The 19,987-nt window shown below is 36.6% G+C and overlaps 1 protein-coding gene across 2 annotated transcripts in view; it reads right to left on the bottom strand.

Moving 5' to 3' along the window:
* SLAIN1 (SLAIN motif family member 1) overlaps nucleotides 1-19,987 on the bottom strand; it is a gene marked incomplete at both ends in the record, with an annotated part of 40,537 nt that overhangs the window by 16,184 nt on the left and 4,366 nt on the right. For both annotated transcript variants that reach the window (XM_084234731.1, XM_084234732.1), the window contains one exon: nucleotides 9,492-9,631. In XM_084234731.1, coding sequence (XP_084090857.1) covers nucleotides 9,492-9,631 — 140 coding nt within the window. The remainder of the gene's footprint in view (nucleotides 1-9,491; nucleotides 9,632-19,987) is intronic.

The following is a 19,987-nucleotide window of genomic DNA, read 5'->3' as shown; positions in this document are numbered from 1 at the left end:
AATTCGTTAATTAGTCCTTTTTATACCTCTATTTAGAAAAAATATATTTGCCTCACTTTGATTAAAGCCAATATGCCTATATAACAATGATAATTTATTTTGAATTACCACATTAGAAAGGTTTTTCATTTCTGCACAAAGATTTAAGTGTTTTATAATAACATAAAAGGTTAGTATCAAAAGAAAAACTCAAGGAAACTTGTAATCTTTAGAAATAGTTCTTAATATCAAATATTCATATCAAATATAAGCAGTCCTATATTTTTCTTTAGGTTAATTTTTGAGCAATTTACTCTCAGAATTTTTTTTATCAAAAACATTTTTATGGAAATATGTTCTTGATTAAGAAGAAACTTAAAATATTTTTATTGTGTTTCTGAATGGTCTTGAGTTTAAAACAACAGTTATGGGAGTATGATCTACACAGGATCACAGAAGGGACAGACACCAAACCTTAATGCTAGCAGCTAGATGATAGGTCTAGAGATAACTGGTGATTGGCTGGATTTTTTTTCTTTTTATAAAATGTATTTTATAAATTTTCTGCATTGAACCTATATTGTTTATGTAACTTTTAAAGGGTGAATCATACAGATTACTTTAACCCTATTAGGAACAAAAGGAACTGTATCTGCAATGGGCAGACCTAATTCATACATTTCTCACCTGTCCCAATGAATGTATTCCGCTCCTCCTAAATTACCAACTACTTGCTATTTTTAAATTCTTGGGATCAGGAAAGTGACTCCAAACTACAAAACTTGAGTAAGTCATACTAAGCACCACTTACTTTCCCTTCAAGAAGTACAAATCACTGAACTAGGTAAAAATCCACTTTTCTACAAAGCAGCGATTTAGACATGCACTTAAGCAGCATGGGCAAGAATTTATACACACTATGTATTAGGTTAAACTTCACTTTAAGCAATAACTTGGTTTACATTTGCAGGAGATTTAACAAAACATGAAAACCACGAATAGAAAAAGGACTGCTTTGAAATGCGTTCTCCAGATTGCACCTAATGAGCAATGCTAATGAGCAGGCGCACAGCTGAAGTGTTTTAAAATGGGCTGGCTATAAAGTAGAAAGGAAAGGATGGGGTGTGGGTTCAGAAAGAAATCAGCTCCAATGTTGGGGTTCTTAAGATTCTTGCAAAATGTTATCAAGGTCAAAAAGCAACATTTCAAAAAGCAAAATGTTCATTTTCAACAACTACTGAGATGAGTATCATCCCATTCCAGCAACTACATAAAAATATCCCTTCTTATGTAGGTGAAAGAACCAGTCAAACCTACATTCACAATGATGACACTTTTTGAATCCACAAGTTTCGTGGACAGAAACAGTCGTGAAACCTAGTTCCTACTTGACATCTTTCATTTAAAAGGCAGAGTTTAGATCGCTGTGGTTAAGCAGCTCCTTTCAGATCACGTAGACACACAGAGCTGGCACTTAAACATTCCCTTCGCCCCAGATATGTCAATTTGATCCCAAAATATACTAGAAATAGGGGCTAACATGCAACACACAAATATGCCACACACACACTAGATAGCTGCTCTCAGATATGTGATACCTCTTACTCAGAGCTTCTCATTAAAAATTCTGTATTAAAAAATTCAATAGTCTTTTGTCACTGATAACTTGCCTAACAGATGTTATTTTACACCAGTTTGATCATTCGCCAGGCAAATTACAGTGACCGCGTGTTCTCAGCCACAGATGCAGGCAACGACGCATCCCAAGTAAACAGCATTCATTACCGTGCACAATAACTACTGTGACCCAGCCTCCCCGCACAATAGCACAGTGATTGTGGCATGACAGCAAGATCCCAACTAAGAGCACAATTAGCATCTATTGCAAGAAAGAATGCTCTACATTGTCCTTTGGCATTGGGACTTTTAAGAAAAGCAAGGAGAATTGTTGTGGAGGCAAGCTAACAAAACAAGGATGCTATGTTGGTACCCAAGGTTGGCGTGGGGGAGAAGAGCAGGAGAAAGGAACGGAAACCTTCACATCCTAGTTATTCTTTACTATGTCGCTGAAGAATTGGAAGATTATAACAGGAAACACTTTTACAGAGAAAAAAGTAAAAGGCAAACGTAGGGTAATTTTATCTTTTTCAATTAATGTAATGGATTTTTTTTCCACTAAGAGACTCAATCATGATCAAAATAACCCTAAAAGCAGTATTTTACTGGTTGACTTTCATAAACTCTGACTGCCAGACTAAGGTAAAGTTTTCTAGAGGCCATACATTTAAGTAAGCCTGTGGAATTTGTTCTAACCTGAGGGAGCTTTCTGGAATAGTAACATATGGTTTGCCTCTGATCTGATCTATTTTCACTGGGTAAACCTGAGGAGCATTAATCCCTTCACAGCTCACCGTGACCTGATAAATAAGCATATGGGATCTAGGAAGTCCTCCTACTCGTCTGAAACAGGTGTTCATAGTGCTCTTCGCCCAGACCTGCACAAAGTAGAGGATTCAACTCCTTCCTATGCATGTGCCAGTGTAGTCACATAAGGAAAAGAACGAAGAACTAGTAAATGAGGGCCCCATTGGTATCTGTGGGGGCTATTTAATCAGGGTAAGCTAGTCATAACTCCAAGGCTCTTAATCTTCAAATTATAGCTAGAAAAACCTATTATGTTAATTTAAATCTCTCAGTTCCAGTTCACCCACTTATGATAACAAACATTAATGATGTAAAATCAGTAACCATCACTGTAGGGTAAAGAAAATGTCAGGCTTTTCTGCCCTTCCGCCATCAGGATAGATGATGGATCCTTGAGGACCTGAATGCATGCCTGATGGCGGGCACCTGGAATAGGGTGTGGGCATAGGTAGATGGGATTCAGCTGAGTTAAGACTGTGCTTTTAAGGGCGGCGTCACGGGGGGACGCGAGCAGCCCCAGCCAGCAGCAGCAGCAGCAGCAGCAGCAGCAGCAGCAGCAGCAGCACCTGAAGGAGAAGCATGAGCAGAAGCACCTGAAGGAGAAGCATGAGCAGAAGCAGAGAAGGCCAGAGAGCCCAGATAGAGTGAGGATTTGCTGGGGGCTGGGAGGACTACCAGCCTCCCAGCCCCCCAGCACCCCTGCCTGCCATGTACCCGCTGAACCCCAATAAAGACCTGCAAAAACCCACTAAGGACTCTGACTCCTTTACCCGGTCTGCATGGGATCAGAAAACCTGCACTGTGCCCATGTCCTGCCTTTACAATCACACACACACATATACACCCCACCCCCCAACACTGTTCATACTATTTAAATATCCAATTTCATTCAACATGTAATTTACAAAAACATGACTTGCATACTACCTTTAAGAAACATCAAAAAATTATTTTATATATCTATATAAATAATACCAGGGAGCTAATCAAGGGCTAGAAAAGGGGAAATTCTAGGAACTGTCAACTTGTTTCCACTTAGTCACTGGCCAACCCCTGAGAGCTGACTATAGAATTGAAAAATCCATCTGGGGAGAGGAAGGAAGGACAGGGCTGAGATCAGGGTGGGAGGGAGCACAGTGGACTCGGTGCTTTGGCAGAAGCTGCACTATGGTAATAACACATGCAGGGGGGATCCTCTACTCACAGAAAACAAATGACAACATAAACCAACCTTATCTCAAGTTAAAAAAAAAAAGTTCTAGCTGTAGGCATTAGTAGCGTGTAAGCAGCTAAAAATGATTGCAAGTGTTGGGACATTCGGTCAGCTTTCAAGGGTTAGTTTTTAAGTTTGGCTTGATCTGACCCTTTGTTTGACTTCTCTATGTTCCACTTATGAGTTATATCACCCTGTATTTATCTTTTGACTAGTCCAACTTTATGTATATAAAAACACTATAAAAATGGAAGATCAGACTGAGCATGTACATATGCACATCCGCAGATACACAAAACATGTCAACACACACTCTGGTTTCTCTTCAGATCATATAAATCTTTTGCCTTTTACAAAATGTCTACACATCCGGATTTCAAAGACTATTTTTGTACACACAGACACATACAAACCCCATTCCTTGAAACATTCTTATAACTATGACAGTGGCAAAAACATTAAATTCACAAATACAAACTGAGAAGAGCCCCAAAACTCACATACATGAAACATGTCACTATATAAAAGCTTAAAACTCCATGTATTATAAAAAACTGAGAATATTAAAGTCTGTTTTCAAAGTAAACCAAGTATCATGAAGAGTTCGGCCAAACTAATGCTTCTCACATGAAGTCACACATGAAATTCCGGATATTAATGAGAGAAGAGAGCATTTTCTAATTTATCTAAGTTAAAGAAACCCTCTTAAAAGTGCTACAGCATAATCTTATTGATACTTCAAAAAAATTCTAAAAGGCACGATTTCCCTCTCCATGTCATTTAAAACCATGTCAGATTTAAAACAAAGGTTCAATCTTATAAGACAATTCAGAAAACACCCATGTTGCTTTCCCATCCAGATTCATGTCACTCCTTTAAACTATTCAAAGGCTTCCTAACCACCCTAAGGCCAGAATCCTTCACTGCCAGGAAAACCCAGCACACCCCTCTGGCTTCACTTACAGTCACACCATCCATGTTCCCTCCCTCTTCATTTGCCTCCATTATGCTGCCAATTCCCCTCATGTCACGAGTCTCAGTCTCTTTTGAGGCCTTTCCACATGCTGTTCCCATGGTCTGGGCTGCCCCTCTCCCCTACAGAGTCATGTGCTTTACTCTTGCTGTCTCTTCAACAAATCACATCTTTGGGAAAGCACTTCCCGCCCATATCCCTTAGAAGGGGCCCAGTCCCTTAGCATCACCATGCTTCCATTAAGAGAAAGGAAGAAGATGGAACAAGAGCTGCTACCTGTGTGACATTTCCTGCACTACACTGTGTGCTCCAAAGGCCAGGTACTGAGTTGGCCTTATCTGCCACTGTGCATAGTTCCTAGCACTGTGCCTGCACCTAGCAAATGCTCAATGCATGCATATGACTTAGCATGCTAATGTCCTCTGATTGTGACCTGTTATTTCAGAAAAGGAGAGTCTACAAACTCTCGCATAAATTGTCCTACAGAGATCCCAAGAACATGGGACCCTCCAAAATAAAGTTCCACTGCTGGGGCAAATTTAATCACCCATCAGAGTAATGTGAAAACAGGAAACAGTTACTTTGGGAGAATCTCTATTGTTTTATTTTTTTCTCCATGGTGGTGGTTAATATAATAGCATGTCGATTACATATTCATGATTGCAAATATGGATTGTCCTAAATTATTGCTTATTTTAATAAACAACTAATCATGGTGGAAATGCAAAACAAAACAAAAAACTACATAGACAAAATAAAGGAAAAGAGGATTGTTTTAGGCTATCTGGCAAACATGTCCATGTTGGTAGATTTAATGATGAAAACTGTAAATTTCATAGGAACAGAATCCCAAGTTATTTGTAAATTACTCTACTAAGCATCATTCTCAACAGTGAAATAAATGCATTGGGGCTATTCTGAACATAAGAGCAGAACAAAGATGAGTTGAAAGGCCACAGCCATGACAATGTGTCTTCAGTCTCCAGTGCATAAGAATAGCAGCAAACATCTGGAGAGCCCTTCTCTACACAAAAAATTTCAGTGTGAGTCCAGATAATTTTTACAATGAGAAAGGGAATCCTTTACAAAGTTTACCTAAAATGAACCACGCAGACTAAGTTTTAATTTTGTATTCCAAAAAGAGCATCTCAAGACTGGAAAGATGAGCTAATGAGAGATAGCATCGTGCGCCATGCAAGGAGGGAGTGAACAGATTTCAGGAGACAGACACTTGATAAGCTTCTTAATGTCACAGTTCAATCTGTGTGGCTTTCACAAATGAAAAGGCCACCTTCTGAATACACTGAATTAGTTGACAACTTTCTTCTTCATTGGCTAAATTGAGAGAGAACACTCCATCATAACAAGTGAGATCAAATGGAAGTTGGTGCCACGTGAAGATAAAAGAAAATAGGTAAAGAGGTAATATTTATGCACATTTACTTAAGCATATACTCCCAGGGGAAATGAGAGATGGTCACAGAGAAACATGACCCAAGACGGTAATTGTGCAAGGCTACACTATTTGTGAAAGCTACACCCACACACCTCAAATGTGACCTGCCCTGATTCAATAGTTATGGACATTCAAGTATCTCAAGGCAAGATAAGCTTTTATGAACTGGCCCCAAATTAACTGAGTCACATACTGGGTGTTTCAAGTTACTCAGATAAGGTTTCTGGTCATTATTTGGTTATTTAACATCCTAACCTCAAGACGTGGCCTTACCAAAGACTCCAGAGTAGCATTATTCCAATTCAGGAATATCACGTGAGTTCTTGCTACCCAGGGAAATTCTAAGGAGTGGGAGAAGTGGGAAAGAAGAAGGAGAAGCTTGTCACATGTGGAATGTACATAGAGATCTAAGAAAAAGGAATAGACTAAAAAGGAGTCTTAAATTTCCTAGTGTTCTTGAATAACCTACACCTATAAAAGTTCAATTTAAGATCCTTAATTCTAACAAGTATCTTTATAAGTAGAGAAAACAGAAAATGTTGTAGTTTTCTATGAAGTAGGTAGCCAGGTAGAAGCACTCCTTGTATTTCTAGATTCGGATTATGAAAAAGAACATGTTAGGAATATGTCTGTACATTTCAGGGCACTTACACATGTTTTAGTAATTCCACAATTATCATTTCTTGAAACCTTTCTAATAACCTGAGAAATCTGTTAAGTATCCCCAGTTACTAGAGAAGACACTGGAAATGTGTAACATGGTTTCAGAGTCAAGTAGTTCTGAAGCACCAGGGGGCAGTAAGTCTGTAAGGTCAAAAATTCTCTCACTACATTCACTCACTCAATAATTAGCATTAAATACTACAGTGTGACAGGAACTATTCTGGACACTGGGATGGTTACAGTAATGAACAAAACAGATTCAAATCTCCCCCAGAACAAACACTGAATTAAGTAATATCATATGATGGGGGCAGGGGGAAGGGGTGAGGGCTTAGCCAGTTTGATGCCAGTTACAATAACAAATATTCATTTCTTGCTCATGCAAGGACTTTAAATGTACTCAGATCAATAAATTACAAAAACCAAACACTCAGAACTTAAAATATGTTTGAAAATGTATTCAGCATTGGTAATTCAAAGGGAGTTGAAATAGAGTTCCTATCAAATGGTTAATCTACTTAGCATATATACACTAAAAAATAAGATGCTCACAAAACCGGTTGCTACCATATGTAAGATAACATTCTAGAACCATTTTCAAAAGAGAAAAAACCAACTGAGATTCTGAGTTCTGTCTAAAATTGTATATTTGATATTCATGGTAACAGGTAAGAGGACAGGGAATTTAACATGTATAAGGACCTTTTCTTTGCCCACATTCTGGATTAGATGCTTCATATCTCTTCCTTCATAAAATCCACAAAATATTCGCAGACGAAAAAATATCATTGCATATTTAAATCAGGGTACAGTGTTTTAGGAGGGAAAAAGAATATTACTCTAGGCTACCTTAGTTAATTTTATACCAAGAGACTGTACATTTAAAGGTTTAACTTTCAGCAATTATTTTACTTGTAACACTACATTTTGTACATTATCCAAAAAAACCCTTTTACATTATTTAAATGTATTAGGAAAGAGAGCTAATACTTGAGCCTTTACTATATGTGCTTTATGAATATCTAAACTCTACCCAACAAATACAAATGTAGAAAAGGCTGAGAAACCTTAAGTAATATGCCCATGTCAATTACTTAATACAAAAGACTATTATGAAATCTGGATAGTAAAAGACCAATTAGGAAAAGCTAAGTTTGGGGATCTATAATACAATGTGTTCCAAATTTAGCTTTCAAACCAAAAGAGAATTTAGATTTAGATACAAATTTAGCAAAAACACTAGTTCTGATTCTCATTTACATTTTATTTCAAATGGAACTGAATCCAATTCCATTTCAAATTTAATAAAGAATCTTAGGAATGGTCTATATAGCCCTCGAAAAAGAAAAGTCCAGAGGGATTGAGTAGTTTGCTTAGGGTCACTTCAGCAAACAGGAACAGAACCAAGATGAGAGTCTCTTGACTGTGAAGTGGTTGCTCTCTTAGATAAGCATGTGCTGCCAGTTTTCAACCTAATACTACTTTGTCCCCACTACTACACTCTTCAACTTTCTAGGGCAATTCATTCATCCTATTTTACTAGTCTTCCTATTACTATTAAATTCTTACTATTCTGTTACTATTCATCACCCTTTTATCATTAGATAGATCACTTATTTCAGTTAAAAGGTTAATAAACTAGGTTTTTAGTTTGACCTTCCATAAATATTTAAAACAGATTTCTGTTGATATCTATTTGTGCCTATGCCAGCAAAGCCATCCAGAATACAGGTAAGAACAGTTTTTGGTGCCAGGGAGACCCAGGCTGGCTCTGGCTCTGCTCCCAAGTATTGTTCTGGCATGGTAATTCTCTGAACTTCACTTTCTCATCTCCAAAAATCAGTGTAGCACCTACCCCAGATGAGTGTGACTAGGCAGAATAAAATGACGGATGCCAATAACTTAATGTATTGACTGTCCTAGAATCAAGAGCTCAACAATATATATTATTTACTATATACTTTGTCTTATCGTGTCCAAATATTTTATAGCCATTCCTTCACATGAACATTCTGAAACTTTAGTGAGCATAAGAGTCACATGGTGAACTTGTCACTGCACAGTCCCTTGGCCTTAATCCCAGCCACTCTAACACTTTAATCTGGAAGGAGCAGGATCTGCATTTTCAAGCTCAAATGTGATCTGCAGATAGTCAATGGACTAGAGACATGTTTGCAGATGAGACTGATACTAAGAAATTAAGAGACAAGCAAAAGCCTAAATAGTCACAGTCTTAATAGCTGACTTGATCAGAATATTACAGAGTATTATGCATTCCTTTCACTGTTTTTCCTTCTACATATTTTTTATATAAACATCTGTTGGGTTCTATAAGTTAACTAATGTTACATATAATATGAAAATATTTCCCAGTTCATAAGGATTTGGACATCCAACTAAACACTTAAGGAACTCAAAAAGTTTAGTACTCAGATCCCAACAGAATCCCAGCAACACAATTCAGTTACACAACCTTTTTACCATTCAAAGAGAAACTAAGAGTGGTTCATTTCCTTAATGATGTACTTGCAAACTAAAGTAAAATAGAGAGGTAAACAGGGATGTTCCAGACTTTACAATACAAACTAAGACGAGTTAAAAATCTAACTAAAAACAAGCACAGAACTAAATATCTTCTAAACTGAGAAAACGATGCATAATATTTATGAAGTGAACTGCATAAAATAGTTGCACCTCGAGTTCTTCAATTTAAACATCTATTCCAAAAATAGAGTTGAGAGTGGCAAAAGTTTAAGCATATAAAAATACAGGTTCACATTTACCTTGCTCCAATCTAAAGCACAGAGAACGCCTTGCTGCTTCCATCTCCGGAGTGGGATTATCTAGGACGTGTCTACACCACTGCAAAGGGCTCAGGGATTTCTCTGATGGTGTCAATGTTTTTGAAGAGCCAACATACAACCTTAAAAAAAGACATCTATGTTATAGCAATATTGATATACCGAGAATACCTCCCCGCTGAAGGAAGGCGTTTAACAGCCTGTACCAAAACAGAACTTGGGGTTTCCCTGGTGGCGAAGGGGTTAAGCACAGCACTATGAAGCTGTCCACAGCCTCTGCAGCACCGAGTTCAATCCCCAGGCAGTCAGGGAGCTACCCAAATGGCAGAGCAGACCTCTCCCGACTCGCCTGCTACTCCCCTCAGCAGTGTATTTCAGTCTGCCTGTTCTGTTCCCCACTCTGTCTCTGGTGAATCCTCTCACACCCACACCCCCCGTACCCTGGTTCTTGCATGCATAAATAAATCTTTAAAAAAACAGAACTTATATTTGATTACTTCAAATACCTGTATTCATTTGTAACAGGTAAATATCCCCAAGTATATAATAAATGCCTAGATATTCTGTAAACTTGGTGAGAAGGAGGACTTCAAAATGCTACAAAGATAATCAGAGATCAGGATGTTTTTTTTTTTTTACTGAATAAACTTTAACGGGTACCACAATGACTGAGTATATCACTTCAATTTGTAGAAGTGAACATTTTCACCTCTCTTTGGCAACAGAATCTTTGGTAAGCCGGGCTAATGTGTGTAACCATGCTTTGGCAAGCAAGGCAAATCTTACATACAAAAACCTAAAAACAAGTGAATGTCAGTTACGGGTTGATTCTCTGACCCATAATCAAATATTTCTTTATGCCAAATCTACATTAAACTTACTATGTGCTTCTTTTTCATTAAAATTAAATAAGCAACTTTTGAAGATATGTTGTCAAAATAGTTAGCATTCAATATCCACAGCATTATATAGGAAGGAAAGGACTGAAAATAACCATCCCCAAGGCCACTGCAAGTCAAAAGGTCTTCTGTGTAAGAAAATTTTTAGGATATTTCCAGTGGTAGGATTATATGAAAAGGTTTATCTTGAGGATGAACCCAACAGTTGACTAAAATAATGAAAGAAAATTATTATCACTGACTCTAGTAATTGTGCTATATATAGCTGTATTTAATTAGAAATCTCATTAAGATAAAACTCCTTCAAAGTTACCATAATTCTAATAAGCACATATTCTTAAAATAACATACTCCACTCTTCACTCTTTTACTCTTATAGTCTACCTATTAATCAGTTATTCAAGATGGTTGGGGGAAATGCTATTCCTAAGTAAATATCCTTACAGATTAGAGGTCACCAAACTTCTTCCACAGAGAGTCAGCCAGTAAATACTTTGGTCTGTGGGTCACAGTCTCTGTCACAACCACTCAACTCTTCCACCACAACTCCCAAAACATGAAAGAATTATATGTAAGTAAAAAGGCATGTTATCCTTTTGATTTTTTTAATCATATAAAAATGTAAAAATCTAGCTGACCAGCCATAAGAACCAGACCCAGTTTGCCTTTAAGACACAGATCATGAACTTCTATCACAAATGAATATCCTGAAATACCTTCTTTAATGCACTTCATACTAAAGATCTTAATACATCAAGAATATAATATTTAAAATTCTTATTCCTAGACCCTAGTTTAATCTAAATAGCAAGGTTATTAGTTGCCTATGTAAATCCATTCCTCTGGCCCTTCCTTGTTAATAGTCTGAGGAACCATCCAGTACTGGGTACCTCTCTCCATGCCCACAAGTAATGGTAGCCCAGGCCAGTTCTTCTCGATATTTGGTGCATCAAACTTGCTTAGAGGCCTTATTAAAACAAATTGTTAAGTCAGGTGACTTCAGGCAAGTATTTAATTACAAATTTCATTAAAATTATTAACACCTTCAAAGTTACCATAATTCTAATGAGCACATATTCTTAAAATAAAACAGTTGGGGGTTTTTTGCGTAGATGGGCAACTCATTTCTGAATAAAAACAGATCTGAATTACTTTTTTCTTTTCAACCTGAGTATCCTTTTTTTTTTTTTTAATTGCCTAATTGCATTGACCAGAAACTCCAATCCTTGCCTTGTTCAGTATGTTTGGGGTAGGGTCAAAGGATCTGAATATATAACAAGTTCCCCAGTAATGCTAATATTGCTGTCTGGACACTGCACCTGAGGGGCATGCACTGAGCTAAGCCGACCATGCTACTTCTATTATTCCCATTTGCCCAGAGACTGGTTTAGGCGCAAGCTCCTAGCCAATAAAAACTCTGGCAAAATACTCGGGGATACATGTTGGCAAGTTTCTTCTCATGTTCAAATGGTCTCAAAAGACCCAACTATAAGTTGCCTACAACATATGCACTTTAAGCATAAACATACAGGTTAAAAGAGAATAGAAAATTACCACCACCACAACAACAAAAAATTCTGCCTACAAAGAAAAGCCCAGCCCCAGGAGATTTCACTGCTGAATTCTACCAAATATATAAAGAACACCTATTTTTCAAAAATGCTTCCAAAAAATAGAAGAGGGACATATCACATCCCAACATTCAATAAGACTACCATTGCCCTAATATCCAAAACAGACACAGACATTGTACATAAGGAAAGAAACTAGAAACCAATTACGTCTCATGAAGGCACAAACAAAAGGTTTAAATATTTTAACAAATTGAGCCCCAACCATATATAAAAGGGATATGTCATCATTACCAAATGGGGCTTATCCCAGGAATGAAGGGTTGGTTTAATAGTGAAACATCAAATGTAACTTGGATATATACTAAGATAGAAAAACCATATGATAACCTCAACAAATTAAAAAAAGCATATGATATCCATTGCTGCTAAAAACTCTCAGCAAACTAGGACCAGAAGGGAACAGCCTCAATCTGATTAAAAGCCTCTACAAAACACCATCTTTAATAGTAGAGGACTGGACACCTCCCCTCATATCAGGAACAAGGCAAGGATTGGAGGTTCTGGCCAGTGCAATTAGGCAATAAAAGAAGGATACTCGGGTTGAAAAGAAAAAAGTATAACTCAAACCTGTTTTTATTTACAAGTGAGTTGACCACCTATGCAAAAAAAAAAAAAAAAAAAACTTAGGAATCTACAAAAAAGAGGTAGTAGTAGGAATGAAGATTTCCAGGTCAATGTACACAAGTTTACTATATTTCTATATATTTTCAACAGTATTTTTGATATTTACTTTTCCATTTACAATAGCAGAAAAAAAATCATGACACATCTAACGATAACTAATACAAAAGACAGACCTGTACACTGAAAACTACGAAAACCCTGAGAAAAATTAAAGAGATAAATAAATGGAAAGATATATCATGTCTATGGATGAAGAAACAAAATTTTAAGAGGTCACTTATCCCCTAAATCAATCTATTTAACGAAATCCCAATAAAAATCTGAGCAAGTTTTTTTTTTTTGTAGAATTTAAAAGCTGATTCTAAAATTCATACAGAAATGCAAAAGGTCTTAGAAAAGTAAAAAAAAAAAATTTAAAAAACAATGAGATTGGAGTTATTGCTAAATGAGAGTCATTACAAATCTACAGTAATGAAGAGTTTAGTATGCCATAAAGACAAATAGATCAAAGGCAAAAAGATGGTCCAGAAATAGAGCTGCACATTTATATATAGAATATTAAACAACATGATGCTGGAACAATGGACGTTCAAAATACAGAAAGCAAACTTTGACTCATACTTTACTCAGTGCAAAGTTAACTCAAACAGATCACAGACAAAATATGTAAAACTTGAAACTATAAAATTTACATTAAAAACCACAGATGAAAGCCTTAGTGTATGTGGGTTGGCAAATATTTCTTCAGCACAGTTACTCTTACTAAAAGCACGAACCATAAAAAGAAAATTATTGATTGGACTTTATCAAAATTAAAAGCTTTGCTCTTTGAAAGGCACTTAAGAAAATGAATAACAAACCATGGATAGAGAGAAAATATTTGCAAATTATATAACGTGATAAAAGAATTTGTATGCCAAATATATTTTTAAAAACTGCAAACTTAGTAAGCAACCCAATTTAAAAAATGGACAAAAAATTTAACAGACATTTCACCAAAGAAAATCTATAGTTGGCAAAACATATATTAAAAAAAAAAACTGGTCATATCACGTATTTTGTGATGATGCAGTACAACTAGAACTCTCAAACACTGCTAGTAGAAATGTAAAACACACTGGGAAAGACTTAGCAGCTTCATATACCAGTCTACACTCACTCTGTTGCTATTCAAGTCATTAAGCCTATGTCAACAGAAAGACTAATTTCCAACAGCCAAAAACTGAAATGACCGAAATGTTCATTAACAAATGAATGGATAAAAAAATTACCCACAATCTAATAGTGCTCACCAAAAAAGGAAATTTTCACATTGACTCATGCAATGACACAAATGAACTTAAATGATCTTGATTAAAAGGTCAGTTGAAACAAATGAAAAAACACATATGAGTTCAAGAAAAGTTTAAGAAATGCAAACTGATCTAGACTGACAAAAAAGCAGATCTGTGGTTGTTTGGGGTAGGGGCAGGCAAGGTCAGGACAGCGGGAATACCGAGAGCCACAAAAAAACACTCAGGACAGTGGAATGTGTTCCTTGTCTTGATACTGGTGATGGCTTTAAGGGGTACACATAGGTAAGAACCTACCTGATAGCACACTTTAAGCATATGCAACATATTTTTTCACATATAAGTTACTAAAGCATTTTAAAAACTCACATGACAGGAACTGTTTCCTGCCCCTCTGTGTTCTGAAGACTTGAGACTCAAGCTGCCAATCTACCTTACAGATGAATCAGACAAAAAGAAGGTGTCACTGTCCTGAATAAATGAGTCACCCATTTTTAATCAACTGTGAACTTCCTTCATTTTAGAGTTTTCTAAAGATAATACATTTTCCTCAGAGTTTTAATACACATACAAATTCACGTCACTGTCTGAGCCTTTGTTTATTCTCAAACCCCTCTCAGCTGCCACTGAAGTTCCTCTTTGAAGTACTCTTCTGCCTACCCCCTCTGGTATCCCCAAGGACTGCTCACTATGGTACTTGGAAACTTGCAGCAAACAGCAAACACTGAAGGATTTCAGATACTCCGACAATTTTGGGGGCAAATTTTTTAAATTTTTGCTTGCAGGGGAACTCAACAGGAAGATTTCCTTAATCTCTTAGGACCTATGCAATACAGGCCTTTCATGTGAGCACTCAGCCTCCAAGCATATTCAAACGTACTGCTGAATTCCCACAGGCTTATTTGATGTGAAGTGATCCACTCTGCCACATTCACTTAAAGAGATTTCGCTATTTTACACTCCCCTGTCCATCTTCGCTCTCTGGTACTTATGTCTCACCCCCATTCTGAAGTTCAGAGAACGTGCGGGTGACGATGTGACTGAAAGCCACATCAAAACTAGGCAAGTTAGTTGAAACTAGGCAAAGAACAGTGGAGCCACAAGCATCCTCTACCCCATATAGCCAGTCCCACACCCTCTTCTTCCATCAGAAGGTAAGGCCCGAGGTGTACCCCATACAGCCAGTTCCATACCCGCTTCTCCATCAGAACCTAAGGCCTGAGGTGTGCTATGTGAATTATTTGAGTCAGAGAAGCTCTGACTTTAGATACACACACCTTAGCCAAAGGAGGAGGGATAAAGGACCTAACTGAAACACTAAATGAAAGTCTGCATGCTGTCTGAAGCCCCATTTTCCCCTTTATATTCCTGCAAATGACTGTCCTACTTTTATCTCCCATGAGTATAGAAAGTTTTTTGTCTGAGGAAACAGAGGAACCCATGAGATGGCCCAGAGATACTGTCACATAAATTTGCTGTCTAATAAATCATGAGTAAAGTGCATAGGTCAAAGAGATACACATACACAGTTTTAGATCAACTTCAATACCTCCACTGGTATAAACAACCAGTAACACTAAATATCTGGAATACTCCTTTTAAATAAAACATTGAGACAAAAAGTGAAGGGTAAAAAAGTCCTGAGGTGCAAAATGATGCAGAGAATAGATGGAAAAGCAAGATAATAAGTGATATCATCTGAGAGAAGATAATCCATTTAGGATATTAAAAAGAAACAGTTACTTCATTCTTGGAAAATGAACTATTATAGCAGATGAGCTTGGAAGATCAAGTTGATAAGTGTCCCAGACAAAAAAATTAAGACATACATTAATAATGGGATAAAACTCAGAAAAATTAAATATCTACACCAGGTGGGCCTACAGCTAATTATTACAAGTTCTAAAACACACACACACACACAAAGTTATTTTTTAGTAAAGTAAAGAAGTTCCCAAAGTTGAAAGCCATCAGGCCATCAGGCTCTAAAGTAAAAAGCACCACAAATGTCCAGCACAACAAATGAATAGAAGGGCCCATCCCCAGTACAATATCACATTTTAGAACACTCCCTAGTGTTTTATAAAGACAGCAAAAGTCACAAAGGATTAGATATCCAAATCACAATGCACTTCATTGCCGGAACATAATAGAAACAAGAACAAAATTAAACAATGCCTTCAAACATGAGTTAAAATAATTGACTTTTATTCCCAGCCAAATATGAAACTTATATGAGGATAGAACCGACATTTTCAAATATCCACGGTTTTAAAATGTTCTCTTTCTCAGAAACCTCTATTGGTGGCTGTGCTTCACCTATGAGAGGAAACAAAACAAAAAGGCAAAGGATTTAAGAAATAAGAGAACCAAATAGGTTAGAAACCAGAAGAGTTCCCAGGAACACTGCACATCCAGCCTAAGGAACAAACAGTAAAAACTGCAGCAATGGGATAAAGAGTTTCAGAGGGAAACACCACAAAACTTTTTTTTTTAATTGAAGTAGCATTTATTTACAACATCGCACATGATTCAGAGGTATAAAATCATGCCTCTTCAGATGTATGTCTCACACTACACTCACCACAAGGCACCCACAGTCCACTGGGCATCCTGCACTCCACACCCCACCCCATTCTCTTAGTAGCTTCAGTTCTACAGTCAGACTTCTAGGTGTTGTTTTGTTTGGTCCTTTGGTTTGTTTCTCTACATTCCACATGTAAATGAAATCATCAGTATTTGTCTTTCTCTTTGACTTATTTCATCATTTAACAGGGCTCAGCTAAATCATAACAATATAGCAATACAAAATTTTGAAAATGATTGTGAGAAGGGAAACAGGATGGTTTGGGGATACATAGAAAACATATTAGTCTTTATCTTCTAAATCAAGTATATAGCAAGAAGACTTATACAGCAAAAAAATATAAGTACCTGTATCTATACCTACTTGTATCTACATAATAGATGTGTCACTAACAAGTAATTTGTGATTATTTTCAGACAAGCAATTTTAAATGCCTTCAATAACAAATGCTATTTTAAGTAAAGCTAAAACATCAGCATAGCTTAGCATACTCAACCTTTAGACGGTTTAAGCAGTGTTGGATTCACTGGCACCTGCTAGGGTCAAACTGAACAGTTGTTGCAAAACAAACTCATCATCAATGAGCTATTAGAAGGACACATGAAGTCCACATTTTGGTTACTGACCTGTCCCTTAGGCACCCTTCCCAATCCCTCTGAACTCACACCTAAACTTCTATTTCAGTGTCTCACTGTAACATTTCTAAGTTTCTCATTTAAAAGATACATCAGCATATACTTCAGCCAATTCCATTTGCTCCTAGGGAAAAAAAAAAACACACTGCATATTTTCAATTAGCATTGTCAGAAAGTGAAGAACCCTATGGTCTTCCTGCTGAAAATCAATTATGCACAAAAACAGTTTAGGTGGTCTAATTTAGCCGTGCCATATGCATAGCACAAGGTGTTCAACAGCTTTGATGAAGAATTGGCAATTATTTTAGCCAGCTGTCTGGGGTCTCAGTGTTGCACATGGAAGATGAATATCTCATTCATGAAATTTTCCTTAATTTGTACACATCACCATTTTCCCTTGTATAATTAAGGACTTCTCTCCTGTCCTTTCAAGTTGGGCAAGTTTTAAATCCCTGCCACATCCCTTTTACATAAGACTCAATAGTCTGCTAATTGTGACTCCACTAGAATAAATACCTCCTGATATGGCTGCATTTTATATTAGCTGGTGTATTTTTATCTTGGAATTTTTTGAACATGGACTTATCTTCCTGGTTGAGGTCTCAAGACCTAACTTTTCGGAATGCTACACTATCTTCAGAGACTTGTGCTTTTCCACCTATTTTCTCCAAATCCAATTTACAGTATAAATTGGAGTTTTTTCAGTTTTGGTTGTAATGCACAAAAATATTTGCTACTTTGACCCAGGACACATACTTAATCAAGACCAGTATGTACTGCAAGATATGATGCACTCTGTTTTCCCCTTCTACTGCACTTCACTTACAAAAAAAGAAAATGCTGGTCAATCTACTAAATTATCAATTTAGTTGGTTCACAACCAAACTCAGGGGAACATATCAATGGTGTAAACACTTCTGAATCAGAGTAAATTATCTCAAATTCAGCCTTAATTCTTTCAGTGAATAGCTACAAGAGTTTACATGACTCTTTTCATTCCAGAGCTTTAATCCCTCAGCAGTGAAATAAGGGAGCTAAAACAGGTCACAGAGAATTCTAGGATGCAGTTAAGACTCCTGACCTTACTTCATACCTATCTGATTTCCGGTCTGTGCAACTATGCTTCTTAGCCTGGTGACAGGTCTTTAGACATTATTTCTGTAGAGATTGGCAAGTCATCCATTCACACCATGTCCATGGATGCATCGAAATTGCAGTCCATTTGAGCTTTTTTTTGCTCCTGATAATTCAGTTTCTCACCTTCACCTTCTAGTTTATTGTCTTCTACAGAACTTGGCTGTCAAATTAGTAGTAATATCATTGGCAAAATGGTATAGCAGGATGTGGAGTTTACCATGAGGTTGAAGTAACTGGAATTAAGAAATAAGGTTCTGCAAGCACAATCACCTTTAATTTTCTGAGACATTTAACTCTAGCAGCACTGTGTTAGGATAACCAGGATGGACTAAGGCAAAAATAATACTTTAAGTTCAACCATGATAAATATTTCAAGAAATAAGGTAACTATTTCATTTGAAAGCTTTTCATCAAAATGAAAAGCAGAACACATCATTTTTCTGATTTTACAGATTTGTGTGTTTAAAAAAAAAACAGAATATACTTACAGGTTAAGTAATTGTTTGGGAAGAAAAAAAAACACATGAGTCCTGATTGATCATTGACTAATGAATTATCAAGTAAATACTGGTTCTACCATTCATATTTTCTTCCAACACCTAATTCTTGTTTCTTGTTTTATTCAAGTTGTTAATAAAAAATGAAGTTACTCATACAACTCAACAAAATGAAAACCAAGAACCCAATCAAAAATTGGGCAGAAGTTCTCGATACACTTCTCCAAAGAAAACACAGATGGCCAAGAGACACATGAAAAATTGCTCATCATCAGTTTTCAGGGAAATGCAAATCAAAACCACAAATAGCTACCATCTCACACCTGGGAGAACGGTGCCTATCAAAAAGAGCAGAAACAACAGGTGTTGGTGAGTTGAGAAAAAGGAACTCTCCATTGGTGGGAATGTAGAATGATCTAGGCCTTATAGAAAACAATATGGAGGTTTCTCAAAATATTAAAAATAGATTTGCCATAGGAACCAGTACCTCCATTCCTAGCTATCTATCTGAAAATAGAAAAAACACTAATTCAAAGGGATACATGCACTCCTGTGGTCATTGTAGCACTAGTTAGGAAACAAATAACCAAATTATGGAAACAACCTAGTGCCCAAGAACAGATGAGTGGATTAAGAAGATGTGGTGTGTGTGTGTATATATACACACACAATATATATACCATGGAATACTATTCAGCTATAAAAAATAATTAAATTTTACCATTTACAACATTGGTGAAACTGGAAGGGGTTATTCTAAACAAAATAAATCAAGATGAGAAAGACAAATAAGGATGATTTCATTCACATGTGCAATATAAAGAAAACAAAGAAAACAAAAACAAAACCAACCCTAGAAATCTGACTGTAGAATTGAAACTATCAAAGGGGGAAGGTTTAAGAGTAAAGAGGGAGAACAATGATGGAGGATTACTGGTGTGGTTGTAATATAGTAATATACATCTAAAGAGGTGCAAATCTATACCTCACACAGTGTTGGAACCAATGTTACCCCAACTTAAAAAAAATACAATTTTTAAAAGGAAGAAAGAATACATGGGGGAAAACATCTAAGTTTGTTGAAAGAATAAAGTATTTTTAAGACTTTTAAAAAATAAATACATGTAAAAGATGAAAATAGTAGGTTGTGGTAGAAAAAATAGACTTATGATC

The sequence above is a fragment of the Talpa europaea genome, assembly GCF_964194135.1.
Source record: "Talpa europaea genome assembly, chromosome: 6".
Taxonomy (NCBI): Eukaryota; Metazoa; Chordata; class Mammalia; order Eulipotyphla; family Talpidae; genus Talpa; species Talpa europaea.
The sequence above is the reverse complement of the archived record's forward strand: the minus strand, read 5'-3'. Positions and strand labels throughout refer to the sequence as shown.